The sequence below is a fragment of the Alosa alosa genome, chromosome 9 (assembly GCF_017589495.1).
Source record: "Alosa alosa isolate M-15738 ecotype Scorff River chromosome 9, AALO_Geno_1.1, whole genome shotgun sequence".
NCBI classification, from domain to species: domain Eukaryota; kingdom Metazoa; phylum Chordata; class Actinopteri; order Clupeiformes; family Clupeidae; genus Alosa; species Alosa alosa.
This window is the reverse complement of record NC_063197.1, coordinates 35,444,564-35,462,665: the sequence shown is the minus strand read 5'-3', so window position 1 is coordinate 35,462,665 and position 18,102 is coordinate 35,444,564. Positions and strand designations below refer to the sequence as shown.

Genomic DNA, 18,102 nt, shown 5'->3' with positions numbered 1-18,102 from the left:
TTTTAAGACGTTTTGTGTTTGTTTTTGTTTTGTGTTTGTTTTTGTTTCAAAAAGATTGACTGTAGAATAGGCTATTTTATTCTTTACAGTGAGATGGACGTGACTGTTTTCTTCGGGTTAAGCCGATAAGGTAGTAGAGTTGGTGGACTAAATGAACCTCACATGAAGACCCTCTTTATTTACCGTGGTATAGTGGGCGTGGTCTCTGTAGTGAGCGCTTTATGCCGTTGTTTGATTGGTGCACACGATTGTCCATCTGTGGTAGGCGTGAACCAAACTCCCGAAAATATATTCTACTCTGCACGCGTGTGAATTGAGACTTTACGCACAGAACGCGAAGACTCAAGATTCTACATCTTGCATCATCTAAAGGTATTTCACTAGTTGTTTTGCTTTGTTTGCAAGTCACAGCAACTGTATTCGTTAACACGGGCCTGCCTGACTGCTGGGCAGGTCCTAGGCTGCATAATATCCAGCTAATAACTGTCAGCCCGTCGGCATGAGACAAACATTAGACGCTACTGTCACTCGCAGAGCGTTAAGCGCGCTGGGTATAACGGAGTCGTTACTTTTCCTTTCAGATGCTGTTTAAGAGCATAAAAAGCTTTCAGCTTGAGCTGGACGGACCAGACGATGCCGTGTACACGAGCGGGGAGATGGTTACCGGACAGGTAGTACTGGAGCTAAATCGGGACATTAAAGTTCGATCAATGAGAGTGCTCGGCAGAGGGGTCGCGACGGCCCACTGGCTGGAGAACCGCAGTGTGGGCATGAACACAGTTTATAACGACTACACGTCTAAGCTCACCTACTTCAGGAAGAGACAGCATCTTATCAGAGGTAACGTAGTCTAAGGTCATAGGCACGCCCTGACAGTTCCTTCTGACATGCAGTCTAACGTTAATTCACACTTTTCACTTTGGGAAATTTAAGGCGTTAATGCTAGGAATCTAGGCCAACATACGTGACTGCAAACAAACACCAGACCGGAGGTTAATATTTCACCGCAATGAGGAGCCCTCTAGGTTAACGCTCGGTAGCCTTCTAGACCTGTAGCCTGGGCCAAATAGTGAGGTTCACCAAAAAGTTAGTGCATGCAAAGGCCTACACAGTGACACGGTTATGACATATCATCTTCCTGGTTAGGAGTAATCAAATAGCAGTTTAGAATAATTTAACTGATGAATTATGGTAAATCGTGTTTATGGGGGTGGGGAGGACGCCCCCCTTTGCAAGACGAGCACTATGCCGTTGGAGACCATTGACTTGAAGCTCAGATGGGGCGTTTCAAAAAATGCTCCATTGGTTTCTGAGGCAACGTGAGAAACAACACGTAGCCGGCTGGCTCGTGAGCTGGTGTCCGACCCCCCCTCTCACCCCCGAGGCAACCGAGACCTTCTCGATCTGATCCAGGCCTCAGTGTGTTTGTGTTTAAAACATAGTACTTGTAGGCTAGCCTAGACTATTGAAAATAACATGCGATGGTTTAAGACATGTGTTAGCCTATTTTCAATTTTCTAATTATTTTAGGCCTACACATCACGTTATTGTTTGACACATTGTGCTTTGAATCGTTGTTTGGCGTGTAAACCGCTGGCCTAGGCCGAATGAAAAGTCATAATATTGGGAAGGAAATGTGTGGATTTTGGTTATATGTTTCAGTTGATTTTATAAAACCAATACAGGAACATCGAGTCACAGCTACGAATCTGACTACGGGTCACTGGCAGGTTCCTTTGCCATACAGATTACTTGGTGATTTCGCTGTAGGCCTATTATTATGTTTTTCGAGCAAGCCTGAAAATCAGGTGTTTGTATTACCAAGTGTAATCAACAGAGGGCGACTTATGCTCATGTCAAATATAATTGTGCAACGAGTTCAGATATGAACTAAACCGCAGGGGGGCAGCAGCCAACGCTACAACTTCGCTACAACTTGGCCTGTGCTCGAAACTCTTGAAAACAAGTTTTTTTTATCAGCAACAAAGATAGACCATGCGTTCCGTATGTAGCCTATAGTGTATCACACTCAACAAGTAGATGGTGCATATCAGCGCTGCAGATAGTCTGACAGTTGTGTCTGAGGGAATCGTTTTTCCCCTTACGTAGGCTGAGTGGCGAGTTGTTTATTTTCGATTTTGGCAGAACAATGGTCCCCTTAATGCTATTATCCAGTGAGCGATCTTGCATTTGATCATTACTGTTGATAAACTCAGTTGAGTGTGCATTCAAACTCTACCAAAGTTCCAAGCTCTTGGCAAATTAAAATTATGGGGAACACTGGATGTAAATATTTGTGCACAATAGTACAGTGTGAAACTATTTTGTTGTGCAAAAATTTTTGAAGGGAGGATCCTAGAGTTCGGAGCATGCTCAGTCAGCTTGTTTTCGTCTAAGAACCTGCAACCATCAATCATCGGCCAAGCTCAGCCCCGTTCGCTGTCCACACCCTGCGAAGATGTTTATTAGCGAGCTCCAGTCTTAGCCCCAAGCCTTACATAATAAATGCAGAAAGCCCGCCCCCTCCATGTTAAAGGACTGCAGGCTCCTAACAGAGTCAGTTTAGTTGCACTCACAGGGAAGAGGCTACTCAGCACTGATCTCACGACACACTTGACGTTAGTCGACAAGTGTCAGGAAAATAACGAAGTGTCCTTCGAAGCAGTGGTTTGGGATTTTACAAGATGATTTTCGACAAAGTGAAAAAGTTTGACATCGTCTTTGACTCGCCTGAGATCGACTCCCCACCCGTGTTTAGCAGCGGTGATGTGGTCTCGGGAAAAGTTGTCCTGGAGCTCGGTGGAGAGAGCAAAATCGAGTCATTGAAGTTACATGCAGAAGGTTTTGCGAAAGTGCATTGGACAGAATCGCGAAGCGCTGGATCAAGCACCGCTTATACCCAAAATTACAGCGATGAAGTGGAGTACCTGAACCGGAGAGAGTTGCTTCTGCAAGCAGGTTAGTCATTCACTCACATTCGCTCGGTGAATGAGACTGGGTACTTTGCTTTGTGCTGTCAAATGAGAACAACAAAGCTCGACTTCTTCATAGAATATCCTCTCCGCCACGTTTGAACATTTTCTAAGTTATTTGTGTTGTGTTTTCGAGAAGGTGCCAGATCCTTTGTTTGGGGCATCATAAGTATCAGGAACTCGAATAGTTTCCCTTTTTGTTTTGTTTTGAACTTTTTGTTTTCCATTTGATGGAAATTGCGTTCACAAGAAATATACAGCGATTAGAAATGACTTTTCATTTGCGGGTGGTACAGTAACTTGCTCTTTGTACAGTTGTTTGTGCAGTTAAGGCACTGCTCTGACAAGGTAGCTACTTTTTTCAGCACAGCCTGTGTGGGTGTTTGTCTCTGACGTGATGTCAAATTATGTCATGTAAATGTGGAAACGTAACAACCAATTTGTGATGAAATAAAGCCAGTTTTGCCGTGACCTGAGTTAGTTTTATGGCGACGTGATGCTTAATTGAAATGTCTATCTGTCTGCCCCCACAGACAATGGAGAGCTGACTATCCTTCCTGCTGGCAAGCACGAATTCCCATTCAGTTTCCAGCTTCCTGAGGAGTGAGTTTCACTTTTAATCACCCTAACTTAACGTTTGTGTGTGTGTGAGAGAAAGCGAGAGGGAAAGTTGGTGCGTTTGTTTTTCTTCGTGGCACCACGTTATTGTGAGTGGAGAGCGGTTCCTAACTTGCTCCCCATTCTCCACCTCAGGACGTTGGTGACCTCCTTCGAGGGCAAGCACGGCAGCATCCGCTACTGGGTCAAGGTGAAGCTGCACAGGCCGTGGTGCACCGTCAGGAAGATCAAGAAGGAGTTCACCGTCATCGAGCCCATTGACATCAACACGCCCGCTCTTCTGGTATGTTCACAATTCATCTTTTCATGCTATTTCAGAGCTTTAGCAAGAAGTTCTCAAACAGGAGTCTAAAAATGTTCCTCCTCTTTAAGGCACCTCAAGCTGGAACCAAAGACAAGAACGCACGTGTGTGGTACCGCAACTTTGGACAGGTGTCTGTAACAGCAAAGATCGACCGCAAAGGCTACACTCCAGGTAGGTGATGCCACAATAATTGACTTCAGTAACCACAATCACTGGCGCTGACTGATCCGCCACCACAGACGGCTTTGGTAATGACTGCTTCCTGTTCACTCTCTCTCCCTCAGGCGAAGTCATCCCCGTGTTTGCCGAGTTTGACAACGCTACGTCTCGTTCCATCGTGCCCAAGGCCTACATCACGCAGACGCAGACGTTCATCGCACGTGGCACCATGAAGCAGAAGCGGGCAGTGGTGGCTACGCTCTGCGGTGACCCCGTGGGTGCCCGGCGCCGCGAGACCTGGCACGGCCGCGCCATCAAGATCCCGCCCGTCGGGCCCTCTATCCTTCAGTGCCGCATCATCAAAGTGGAGTACACCCTCAAGGTGAGCCTCTCGTCCAGCGTGGCCTCTCTCCTCACACTGGTCCCCTCGCAGACCCCTCACTTCACACCTGGACCGCGCCTGAACCAACACCTACTGGTTTTTATAGCATACTTCAATGAATTAATAATTAAATACAGTTCTCTTATTTACACAGACTGACTTTCATGGCCTCAACACACATACCCATCACACTGTGGTTGCTAGCTGTAATGCTAATGTCCTCAACACAGATACCTATCACACTGTGGTTGCTAGCTGTAATGCTAATGTCCTCAACACAGATACCTATCACACTGTGGTTGCTAGCTGTAATGCTAATGTCCTCAACACAGATACCTATCACACTGTGGTTGCTAGCTGTATTGCTAATGGTTGTCCCCCTCTCTGTGTGCCAGGTGTGTGTGGATGTGCCAGGCACCTCTAAGCTGTTTCTGGAGCTGCCGCTGGTGATGGGCACCATCCCTCTGCATCCATTTGGCAGTCGCACATCCAGCGTCAGTAGTCAGTACAGCGTCAACCTTGAGTGGATCCGCATGGCCATCGCCGAGCAGCCCGAGCGTGAGTAGCTTCTCTGTCTCCTCCTCCGCATCAACACACACACACACACACACACACAGACCTCTGTTAAACAACAGAAATTGACAGGAGTTAGCATAGTTAGGATTGTAAAAAATGACCACTTTCCATTTCAACAGATGTACTAGGTAGAAATGGACTGCGATGTGATTAGCAAGTTAGCTATAACGAATGATCAATCAAAGCTTCAGATCAGCTACTTCAGAACATGCGGCCAGTGCTAGTGGCTTTAGTGGCTAGCAGGTGTCATGGCTGCACTTCCTGTCCTGGATCGAGGCCTCACTGTGTGTTTCCCTCTCCACCTCACAGCCCCCCCAGAGTACAGCTCTGTGGTGACCGATGCTGAAGCTGTCCAGAACAGCTCATCGGCCCCCTGCAGCCCTGCGGAGGACGAGCTCAGCGGCCTCCTCGAGAGACCCCTCATGGCCTACGTCCAGGAGTTTCGGCCTCACTGCGGTACAGCGAGGTGAGCCGGCCCTCCGGCCCACCCTCCTTAGCCCGTAACAGATGGCTCTCACCTCAACGAGTTTCATTTGTATCTTGTCAACGCTTGCGTGAGAAACTCAACAGAAGTGTCAACGCTACTGAATGTCATTCGTCCCCAGAGTGGGCCTGTGGGAGATGCGTGTGTCTAATGTGTCCGTCTGGTCTGACCCCGTAGGTGGACCCCAACCCTCAGCCCTGCAGCATGAGGCCTCGCTGCATGACGTGCTGAGCGGAGCGACCAACTTGAGCATCACGACGCAATGATGCCTCTGATGATGATGATTGAACCGAAGCAGACCGAATCGTCCTCTTCTCTCGAGCGAAGCAGAGATTCGTCCCCTTCTCTCGAGCCTTCTCTCCGCTCCAGGGGGGCTTTGCGGCCTAGCCGACGCATTTCCTCACTCTTGCCGAGGCACGCGCGGAACACCGCACCACCGGGCGAGTCCTGGACTATGGGCCCGCGGGGGGACTGGAAACAAATCCTCTCATATCGAAACGAAAACATAAAGAACTAAACGAAGAAGAAAAAAAAAGAACTAAGAACCTTTTTTGTTTGTTTCTGTCCTCCTGAGTGGCTGCGGGTGGAACCAGTTGTGTCCACTCCAGCCCGTCCCATGGTGCTCACATTGAGACGCTTGAGTGTTGTGTAGGAGTCAGTCCAGCCGTGGGCGGTGGACTGGTTGGGGAAACAGATGTTTAAAAGGTTTCATATGTGATTGTGTATATTTTTTATTGAAAGCCTCACTTTGGTGCCTGGCATTTGTAAACGGGCAACTAGTCCATTGATGTCCGTGGAAGCCAGCCGTGATTTGAAGCCTGCCATCTGATCTTCCCCACCTTTATCCATCTCAACTTATAGATGTCAAAAACCTTTACACGCCTCTAAATGCCTTCATGTGATAAGCCCAGGAGATTCAGACTTTGTGTCAGGAGACTGGTCCCGTGCCTCTTGAGTGGTGTTGGAGGGCAAAGGTCAAAGGTCAAGAGAGCTAGCCAGTTAGCAAGTTTTACAGAAGCAGAATGGACACTTATGCAAAAGGGAAACGTAGCGGAAGCTTGAGTTTGACAAAGTTGAATGAGTGTTGCCATGGCAGCATGCGTCCCTGTCCCGCCCCCTCTGTGTACGGTGACGTGGGACTGCGCTCTGGGTTTTAGACGTGTGGGAATTAGAATGTTGAGCGCTGAACAGCCCAATGGGAATTAGAATGTTGAGCACTGAACAGCCCAATGGGAATTAGAATGTTGAGCACTGAACAGCCCAATGGGAATTAGAATGTTGAGTGCTGAACAGCCCAATGGGATTTTTGAAAACTGTCCAGCCGCTTGTGTTTTACAAACGCAACGAAAGGAGAGCTATTCAGGTGATTATTGCAGAAAGGAGAGCTATGTCCAGGTGACTATGTCCAGGTGATTATTGCAGAAAGGAGAGCTATGTCCAGGACAGGTGATTATTGCAGAAAGGAGAGCTATGTCCAGGCCAGGTGATTATTGCAGAAAGGAGAGCTATGTCCAGGTAATTATTGCAAAATGGTCGATGGGGCTCAAGTGCACTCGTTCTTCTGCAATGGCTGCCGTGTCCGGCAGGCCCAGTTGTAGCCGTAAGCGGAGCGAGTGCGGGCGGCCTCAGCTCTCAAGTCAACCCCACAGGTGCCTCTCTAGATGTTCTGACCCAAGTGCCTTTCTAGATGTTCTGAAGCAGTTTCTTACCAAGCCCAGGGATTTTGCTCAATGTTGCATTAAAGCTTTAATACTCAGTGACCATTCCAGAAGTCCAGATGGGCTGTCCTCATTGCCAAATAGTGAAGAGAGAATATGTTCAGGTCAGACACAATGTAATTGTGCATGGCACTCATCTTAAAGTGAATGTATTTTGTACTGAATGCTCTTATTGTATCTGCAAAATTTATTTTTGGATTTTTTTGTTATTACTTTTCTAATAAAAAAACAAAACATGATCTCTATTTGTCTGTTATTTATTTTTATCAGCTGCAACACATTGCATGTTGGGCTATAAACTCAAACTTTGGTTTTTTAGACCGTTGTCCATCAGAGAAGACCCTCTGCTTTGATCATATTTCTGCGCCCCGTCCCCTCCAGTCATATAGAGTGTTTTCAGCTAGCTCTTCCTCTGGGGGCTACAGTTGGAATCTCCAGACGAGCAGCAGGCTTGTTCCGAGACAGAATGTTCCATCAGGAGCTTTCATGTGTGAAGTGGGATTGGGGCTGTTCCACTGCTCGCTGAGGAGACGAAGGAATTCAGCATCTCACGTAGAAATGGGCTACAGCCACTGAGCCGTAATGGTTGCGGTAGACCAGGCACCGCCGTTAACACAGCCCTCTAGGAGCGCCACCCGGTTTAGCTTTTCACAGCTATTCTTAGCATGTGTGAAACTGTACAACATGTCTTTCTGTCCAACACACACAGCAGTTAAATAACTTGTTTTTGTGGAAGCGGTACCAGAATAAGAACACATCCTTCTGAATGTCCCCAAAGGCCTGTTTGATCAAAGGCTCGTCTCAGGGTGAGCTGCTGGTCAGATGAGAGCGCTGGGCTTAAGCCGTAAGGGGATTCCCTTAGCGCTGCTGTGTGTGTGTGTGTGTGTGCCGACTGACCTGGGAATAGGGTGAGACCAGGCTGTACGTGACTATGATAACCACATCCCAGTTAAGAATGTACAGAAGGAACACTCAGAGTCATGTGCTGCTGGATTTTCAGTTTCACTTTGACGCTTTCAGTTTCCCATTCACACCCTCGCTACTCAAACATGTCTGGACTCAACTCCCCATCCACACCCTCGCTACTCAAACATGTCTGGACTCAACTCCCCATCCACACCCTCGCTACTCAAACATGTCTGGACTCAACTCCCCATCCACACCCTCAAGTACTCAAACATGTCTGGACTCAACTCCCCCCATCCACACCTCGCTACTCAAACATGTCTGGACTCAACTCCCCATCCACACCCTCGCTACTCAAACATGTCTGGACTCAACTCCCCATCCACACCCTCGCTACTCAAACATGTCTGGACTCAACTCCCCATCCACACCCTCGCTACTCAAACATGTCTGGACTCAACTCCCCATCCACACCCTCGCTACTTAAACAGGTCTGGACTCAACTCCCCATCCACACCCTCGCTACTTCAAACATGTCTGGACTCAACTCCCCATCCACACCCTCGCTACTCAAACATGTCTGGACTCAACTCCCCCATCCACACCCCTCGCTACTCAAACATGTCTGGACTCAACTCCCCATCCACACCCTCGCTACTTAAACAGGTCTGGACTCAACTCCCCCATCCACACCCCTCAAGCATTTAAACAGGTCTGGACTCAACTCCCCATCCACACCCTCGCTACTCAAACATGTCTGGACTCAACTCCCCATCCACACCCTTGCTACTTAAACATGTCTGGACTCAACTCCCCATCCACACCCTTGCTACTTAAACATGTCTGGACTCAACTCCCCATCCACACCCTTGCTACTTAAACATGTCTGGACTCAACTCCCCATCCACACCCTTGCTACTTAAACATGTCTGGACTCAACTGGACTCAACTCCCACAGAGAGCTGATGAGGGCAAGAGGGCTGACGAGGGCAAGAGGGCTGATGAGGCCCATATGTGTGGGGTGGTACAGTAGGCCTGTATAGAGGCCCATATGTGTGGGGTGGTAGGCCTGTATAGAGGCCCATATGTGTGGGGTGGTACAGTAGGCCTGTATAGAGGCCCATATGTGTGGGGTGGTACAGTAGGCCTGTATAGAGGCCCATATATGTGGGGTGGTAGGCCTGTATAGAGGCCCATATATGTGGGGTGGTAGGCCTGTATAAAGGGCCCATATATGTGGTACAGTAGGCCTGTATAGAGGCCCATATATGTGGGGTGGTAGGCCTGTATAGAGGCCCATATATGTGGGGTGGTAGGCCTGTATAGAGGCCCATATATGTGGTACAGTAGGCCTGTATAGAGGCCCATATATGTGGGGTGGTAGGCCTGTATAGAGGCCCATATATGTGGGGTGGTAGGCCTGTAAAGAGGCCCATATATGTGGGGTGGTAGGCCTGTATAGAGGCCCATATATGTGGTACAGTAGGCCTGTATAGAGGCCCATATATGTGGGGTGGTAGGCCTGTATAGAGGCCCATATATGTGGGGGTGGTAAGCCTGTATAGAGGCCCATATATGTGGTACAGTAGGCCTGTATAGAGGCCCATATGTGTGGGGTGGTAGGCCTGTATAGAGGCCCATATATGTGGTACAGTAGGCCTGTATAGAGGCCCATATGTGTGGGGTGGTAGGCCTGTATAGAGGCCTATATATGTGGGGTGGTACAGTAGGCCTGTATAGAGGCCCATATGTGTGGGGTGGTAGGCCTGTATAGAGTCCTACTGCTTCCACTGTGTAACCCAGGCTGTGGACCTCACCAGAACCTACCTGGAGAACCTGAAGAACCTGTACTTATGTTCCAGTCAGGGGATAGACCTCTTCATCTGCCCCACTGTGGGGCTATAGGCCTCTTGTTCTGCCCCACTGTGGGGCTATAGATCTCTCCTGTTATCTCTGTTATGGGCTATAGATCTCCACTCCTGCTGCACCTGTCTAAGACTATAGAGCTAATGCACAGCAGCCTATAGACCTAATGCACAGCACCCTATAGACCTAATGCACAGCACCCTATACAGCACCCTATAGACCGAATGCACAGCAGCCTATATCCCAAATGCACAGCACCCTATAGACCTAATGCACAGCACCCTATAGACCGAATGCACAGCACCCTATAGACCTAATGCACAGCACCCTATACAGCACCCTATATCCCTAATGCACAGCAGCCTATATCCCTAATGCACAGCACCCTATAGAACTAATGCACAGCAGCCTATAGACCTAATGCACAGCAGCCTAAAGACCTAATGCACAGCACCCTACCTAATGCACAGCAGCCTATAGACCTAATGCACAGCACCCTACCTAATGCACAGCACCCTATATCCCTAATGCACAGCACCCTATATCCCTAATGCACAGCAGCCTAAAGACCTAATGTACAGCACCCTACCTAATGCACAGCAGCCTATAAACCTAATGCACAACAGCCTATAGACCTAATGCACAGCACCCTATAGACCTAATGCACAGCACCCTATACCCCTAATGCACAGCAGCCTAAAGACCTAATGCACAGCACCCTATATCCCTAATGCACAGCAGCCTAAAGACTTAATGCACAGCACCCTACCTAATGCACAGCACCCTATAGACCTAATGCACAGCACCCTATATCCCTAATGCACAGCACCCTATAGACTTAATGCACAGCACCCTATAGACTTAATGCACAGCAGCCTATATACCTAATGCACAGCAGCCTATAGACCTAATGCACAGCACCCTATATCCCTAATGCACAGCACCCTATATCCCTAATGCACAGCCGCCTATAGACCTAATGCACAGCACCCTATAGACCTAATGCACAGCAGCCTATATACCTAATGCACAGCACCCTATATCCCTAATGCACAGCCAGCCTGCATAGACCCTATAATAATGCACAGCCTATAGACCTATATCCCTAATGCACAGCAGCCTATAGACCTAATGCACAGCACCTTATATCCCTAATGCAGCACCCTATATCCCTAATGCACAACGCTATAGACCTAATGCACAGCCCTATAGATATCCCTATATCCCAATGCACAGCAGCCTATAGACCTAATGCACAGCACCCTATATCCCTAATGCACAGCAGCCTATAGACCTAATGCATAGCACCCTATATCCCTAATGCACAGCAGCCTATAGACCTAATGCACAGCACCCTATATCCCTAATGCACAGCAGCCTATAGACCTAATGCACAGCACCTTATATCCCTAATGCACAGCACCCTATATCCCTAATGCACAGCAGCCTATAGACCTAATGCACAGCACCCTATATCCCTAATGCACAGCAGCCTATAGACCTAATGCATAGCACCCTATATCCCTAATGCACAGCAGCCTATAGGACCTAATGCACAGCACCCTATATCCCTAATGCACAGCACCCTATATCCCTAATGCACCTAATGCACAGCACCTATATCCCTGCACAGCAGCCTACAGACCTAATGCACAGCACCCTATATCCCTAATGCACAGCAGCCTATATCCCTAATGCACAGCCCCCTATAGACCTAATGCACAGCAGCCTAAAGACCTAATGCACATCAGCCTATAGACCTAATGCACAGCAGCCTATAGACCTAATGCACAGCAGCCTATAGACCTAATGCACAGCAGCCTATATCCCTAATGCACAGCAGCCTATAGACTTAATGCACAGCAGCCTATAGACCTAATGCACAGCACCCATTCAATGTGATCTCATGTGTGAATAGAAAAATGGAGAAAAAGGAAGCATATGAGATAACAGCTGCAGCTGAGTTTTGGAGGAAATTTACTGTAAATGTGCCGACATGCTGCAAATGTGCCAACATGCTGTAAATGTGCCAACATGAGACAAGTCAAGGTTCAGCTGTAAATGTGCCAACATGAGACAAGTCAAGGTTCAGCTGTAAATGTGCCAACATGAGACAGTCAAGGTTCAGCTTTATGGCACCTGGTGGATGATTGGCCAGAGGATTATCTGACCGGCTCCCAAACAATAGCATGGGCAGCACAGGTGACACAATATGAGAGAGAGAGAGAGACAGAGAAAGAGAGAGACAGACAGACAGAGAAAGAGAGAGAGAGACAGACAGAGAGAGAGAGACAGAGAAAGAGAGAGAGAGAGAGACAGAGAAAGAGAGAGAGACTGAAGGCTGACCAACTCCTGATGCTGTTTGGCTTCAGTACACCCCACATCAGTAGCCCCACGTTGCCCCACATCAGTTGCCCCACATCAGTAGCCCCAAGTTGCCCCACGTTGCCCCACATCAGTAGCCCCACGTTGCCCCACATCAGTAGCCCCACATCAGTTGCCCCACGTTGCCCCACACCAGTTGCCCCACATCAGTAGCCCCAAGTTGCCCCACGTTGCCCCACATCAGTTGCCCCACATCAGTAGCCCCACGTTGCCCCACATCAGTAGCCCCACATCAGTTGCCCCACGTTGCCCCACATCAGTAGCCCCACATCAGTTGCCCCACATCAGTAGCCCCACGTTGCCCTTGTCTTGTTTTAGTTTGTGTGCAGCCTCACACAGTGTTAGACACAACCATGTTCAAAACAAGCTATCACCCAAAACATCAATATGTCTATGTCTGCATGCCACAGAAAGAGAGAGAGAGAGAGTGTGTGTGTGTGTGTGTGTGTGATAAAGTCTCTCTGTGTGTGTGTGTGTGTGTGATATAGTCTCTCTGTGTGTGTGTGTGTGTGTGGGGTGTGTGTGGTGTGTGTGTGTGTGTGTGTGTGTGTGTGTGTGTGTGATAAAGTCTCTCTGTGTCTGTGTGTGTGTGTGTGTGTGTGTGTGATAAAGTCTGTGTGTCTGTGCTCTCTGTGTGTGTGTGTGTGTGTGTGTGTGTGTGTGTGCCCTCTGTGTTTGTGTGTGTGTGTGTGTGTGTGTGTGCTCTCTGTGTGTGTGTGTGTGTCTGTGCTCTCTGTGTGTGTGTGTGTGTGTGTGTGTGCTCTGTATGACATTGGGGCTAGTAGCAGGAACAGTAAATTAAAGGATACAGTGTATCTTTTTGCACTTGTTTTTGACCATGTGTGTGTGAGCATGTGTGTGTGTGTGTGAGAGAGAGAGACAGAGACAGCATGTGTGTGTGTTTGTGTGTGTGTGTGTGTGTAGGTGTGTGTGTGTGTGTGTGTGTGTGTGTATAAGTTATAAGACAAAAAGAGAGAGCATGTGTGTGTGTATGTGTAGGTGTGTGTGTAAGTTATGAGACAGAGAGAGAGCATGTGTGTGTGTGTGTGTGTGTAGATGTGTGTAGGTGTGTGTGTTGTGTTGAGCTCCACATTAATTCCGCTGGTATATTAAACAGCTGCTGATGGGCTGGATGCAGACGACTCACATGACCCATCTGTGTGTGTGTGTGTGTGTGTGTGTGTGTGTGTGTGTGTGTGTGTGTGTGCATGTATCCCTGTTTTTGTATTTGTGAGAGACAGCATGTGTGTGTGTTTGTGTGTGTGTGTGTGTGTGTGTGTAGGTGTGTGTGTGTGTGTATACGTTATGAGAGAGCATGTGTGTGTGTGTGTGTGTGTGTGAGACAGAGACTAAGAGAGAGAGACAGCATGTCTGTGTGTGTGTGTGTGTGTGTGTAGGTGTGTGTGTGTGTGTATAAGTTATGAGAGAGCATGTGTGTGTGTGTGTGTGTGAGACAGAGACTAGAGAGAGACAGCATGTCTGTGTGTGTGTGTGTGTGTGTGTGTGTGTGTCTGTGTAGTTGTGTATTCTGTGTGTGTGTGTGTGTGTGTATAAGTTAAGTATAAGAGACACAAAAAGAGAGCATGTGTGTGTGTATGTTGTGTGCGTGTGTGTGTAGGTGTGTGTGTGTATAAGTTACAGAGAGAGAGCATGTGTGTGTGTGTGTGTGTGAGACTGTGTTGTGGTATATTACACAGCTGCTGATGGGCTGAGTGCTGGATGCAGACGACTCACATGACCTATCTGCCTGTCAACACACCCTGCTCTGCCACTGCAGCCTCACACTCACACACACACACACACGCGCACGCAGACACACACACACACACACACACGTAACAGTCGTCTCTTACCGATTTACGGCTCCCATTGACTTCCATTCAACATATGTAAACAATCGAGGAGCCATAAATCGTTAATAGAGGTGACCAAAGAATTGTTGTTGAAAGGTTGTTGGTGCTTTGTTTTATGTGTAGAGACCCTAAGCAAGCTACTGACAAGGTTTGGTGCTGTTTTTAGTGCTGATTCAGAGCTAAACGAATTCTGTGGGCACGGTCTCAACTGAGCAAGCTCATGAACAGTAATGAGCTCAATCAATTCCACGTCAAACTGAAGAGCTTTTGCAATTGGCCTGATTTCTCCTCTTATGTCTTTTCAGTGGCTAGAGCTGACAGAGGAGGTAGCTGTTCATTTTCACATTCACGACATCACAAACACATATGGACCTAATATATTTGAAAAAAAAACAATCAAGACATACATCCCCAACCGCCCACTGTGGTCTTCTGATGAGCGTACGTTGTGTCGACCAGCCATAAACGCTAGGTAAAATTCAAGACTCTTTTCCTCAGTGGTTCCATGTTGGTGGAATGAATTGCCCAGTGCTCTCCGTTCCTGTGATTTTTGGGTCTTTCAAAAGAGGTCTAAAGGCATATCTATTCAACATGCACTTAGTTTATTAAGCGTTATGGTTTGTATATTATAGTATTTATTTATTTTCATTAGGCTATTGATTGAATTGACATTGTCGTTTATTATTGCTATTCTCCTTAAAGTTGATCGTCTTATCAACTTTTTAAATTGTTTACTGTTCAATTTAACTTTGTATTGTTGTTATTTGTATGTCGCTTCGGACAAAAGCGTTTGCTAAATACTATAACCATAACCATACTGAATGAGTGTATGTGTACTGAATGAGTGTATGAGTGTATGTGTACTGAATGAGTGTATTTGTACTGAATGAGTGTATATTTACTATATGAGGGTATGAGTGTATGTTTGTATGTGTACTGAGTGAGTGTGAGTGCGTGTGTACTGAATGAGTGTATGTGTGTATGTGTACTGAGTGAGTGTGTGTGTACTGAATGAGTGTATGTGTGTGTGTATGTATGTACTACAGTTGGTGTGTGTGTACTGAATGAGTGTATGTGTGTATGTGTACTGAGTGAGTGTGTGTGTACTGAATGAGTGTATGTGTGTATGTGTACTGAGTGAGTGTGTGTGTACTGAGTGAGTGTGTGTGTACTGAGTGAGTGTGTGTGTACTGAATGAGTGTATGTGTGTATGTGTACTGAGTGAGTGTGTGTGTGTGTGTACTGAGTGAGTGTGTGTGTACTGAGTGTGTGTGTGTGTGTGTACTGAGTGAGTGTGTGTGTACTGAGTGTGTGTGTGTGTGTACTGAGTGAGTGTGTGTGTGTACTGGGTGTGTGTGTGTGTGTGCTGAGTGAGTGTGTGTGTACTGGTGTGTGTGTGTGTACTACTGAGTGTGTGTGTGTGTGTACTGAGTGAGTGTGTGTGTGTACTGAGTGAGTGTGTGTGTACTGAGTGAGTGTGTGTGTGTACTAGTGAGTGTGTGTGTACTACTGAGTGTGTGTGTGTGTACTGAGTGAGTGTGTGTGTGTACTGAGTGTGAGTGTGTGTGTGTACTGAGTGAGTGTGTGTGTGTACTGAGTGAGTGTGTGTGTACTGAGTGAGTGTGTGTGTGTACTGAGTGAGTGTGTGTGTACTGAGTGAGTGTGTGTGTGTACTGAGTGAGTGTGTGTGTACTGAGTGTGTGTGTGTGTACTGGTGAGTGTGTGTGTGTGTACTGAGTGAGTGTGTGTGTGTACTAGTGTGAGTGTGTGTGTGTGTGTACTGAGTGAGTGTGTGTGTACTACAGGTGAGGTGTGTGTGTATAGTGTGAGTGTGTGTGTACTAGTGAGTGTGTGTGTGTACTAGGTGAAGTGTGTGTGTACTAGTGTGTGTGTGTGTACACTACAGGTGAGTGTGTGTGTGTACTGAGTGGTGTGTGTGTACTGTGTGTGTGTGTGTGTACTGAGTGAGTGTGTGTGTACTGAGTGTGTGTGTGTGTGTACTGAGTGAGTGTGTGTGTGTACTGTGTGTGTGTGTGTACTGAGTGAGTGTGTGTGTACTGAGTGAGTGTGTGTGTGTACTGAGTGAGTGTGTGTATTGTACTGGTGAGTGTGTGTGTGTGTACTGAGTGAGTGTGTGTGTACTGAGTGTGTGTGTGTGTGTACTGAGGTGAGTGTGTGTGTACTGAGTGTGTGTGTGTGTACTTAGGTGAGTGTGTGTGTGTGTGTGCTAGTGAGTGTGTGTGTGTACTAGTGAGTGTGTGTGTGTGTACTAGTGTGAGTGTGTGTGTACTAGGTGTGTGTGTGCTGTGTGTGTGTACTTGTGTATTGTGTGTGTGTGGTGTGTGTGTGTGTGTACTGAGTGAGTGTGTGTGTGTACTGAGTGAGTGTGTGTGGTGTGTGTGTGTACTGAGTGAGTGTGTGTGTACTGAGTGAGTGTGTGTGTGTACTGAGTGAGTGTGTGTGTACTGAGTGAGTGTGTGTGTACTGAGGAGGTGTGTGTGTACTGAGTGAGTGTGTGTGTGTGCTGGTGAGTGTGTGTGTGCTGAGTGTGTGTGTGTGTGTGTGTACTGAGTGAGGTGTGTGTGTGCTGAGGTGTGTGTGTGTGTGTGTACTGAGTGTGTGTGTGTGTGTGTACTGAGTGTGTGTGTGTACTGAGTGTGTGTGTACTGAGTGTGTGTGTGTGTGTACTGAGTGAGTGTGTGTGTGTACTGAGTGTGTGTACTGTGTGTGTGTGTACTGAGTGAGTGTGTGTGTACTACTGAGTGTGTGTGTGTGTGTACTGTGTGTGTGTACTGAGTGAGTGTGTGTGTGTGTGTGCTAGGTGTGTGTGTGTGTACTGAGTGAGTGTGTGTGTGTACTGAGTGAGTGTGTGTGTGTACTGAGTGTGTGTGTGTGTACTGCTGGTGTGTGTGTGTGTGTGTGTGTGTGTGTGTTTACTGTAGTGTGTGTGTGTGTGTACTGAGTGTGTGTGTGTGTGTACTGAGTGGTGTGTGTGTGTGTACTGTGTGTGTGTACTGTGTGTGTGCTGAGTGAGTGTGTGTGTGTACTGAGTGTGTGTGTGTGTGTACTGAGTGAGTGTGTGTACTGTGTGTGTGTGTGTGTGCTAGTAGTGTGTGTGTACTGAGTGTGTGTGTGTGTGTGTGTACTGAGAGTGTGTGTGTGTGTGTGAGTGTGTGTGTACTGAGTAGTGTGTGTGTGTGTGTGCTGAGAGTGTGTGTGTGTGTGAGTGTGTGTGTGTGTGTGTACTGAGTGAGTGTGTGTGTGTACTGAGTGAAGTGTGTGTGTGTACTGAGAGTGTGTGTGTGTACTGAGTGTGTGTGTGTACTGAGTGAGTGTGTGTGTACTATTAATACTGTGTGTAGTGTGTGTGTGTGTGTGTACTAGTGAGTGTGTGTGTGTGTACTAGTGAGTGTGTGTGCACCGGAGGAGTGTGTGTGTTCGAGCGAGTGCGTGCACGAGGAGTGTGTACCGATGCGGTGTGCACTGAGGAGGTGCGGTGTGTACTGAGTGAGTGTGCGTGTACTGAGGAGTGCGGGTACTGAGGAGGTGTGTGTGTGTGTACTGAGGAGTGTGTGTACTGAGTGTGCGTGTGTGTGTGTACTGAGCGAGGGTAGGTACTGAGTGAGTGTGCGGTGTACTAGTGTGTGTGTGTGTGTACTGAGTGTGTGTGTGTACTAGTGTAGTGTGTGTGTACTACTAGTGTGTGTGTACTAGTGAGTGTGTGTGTACTAGTGTATGTGTACTGTGTGAAGTGTGTGTGTGTGTGTACTGAGAGTAGTGTGTGTGTGTACTGAGTGTGTGTGTACTGTGTGTACTGTATTGTACTGAGTGTGTGTACTGATACTGAAAGAGTGTGTGTGTGTGTGTATGAGTGTGTAT

General features: G+C 47.6%; 1 protein-coding gene across 1 annotated transcript; it reads left to right on the top strand.

Annotated features, from left to right (window-relative positions):
* Window positions 1-265: 265 nt before the first annotated feature.
* arrdc2 (arrestin domain containing 2) lies at window positions 266-5,457 on the top strand (the record flags this gene model as incomplete). The annotated part of the gene is made up of 8 exons (XM_048252938.1): window positions 266-372; window positions 582-840; window positions 3,506-3,575; window positions 3,726-3,873; window positions 3,963-4,065; window positions 4,179-4,435; window positions 4,831-4,993; window positions 5,321-5,457. Coding segments are annotated over exons 2-8 (1,137 nt in total), but the record flags the coding sequence as incomplete, so codon positions are not given.
* Between the last annotated feature and the right edge of the window lie 12,645 nt (window positions 5,458-18,102).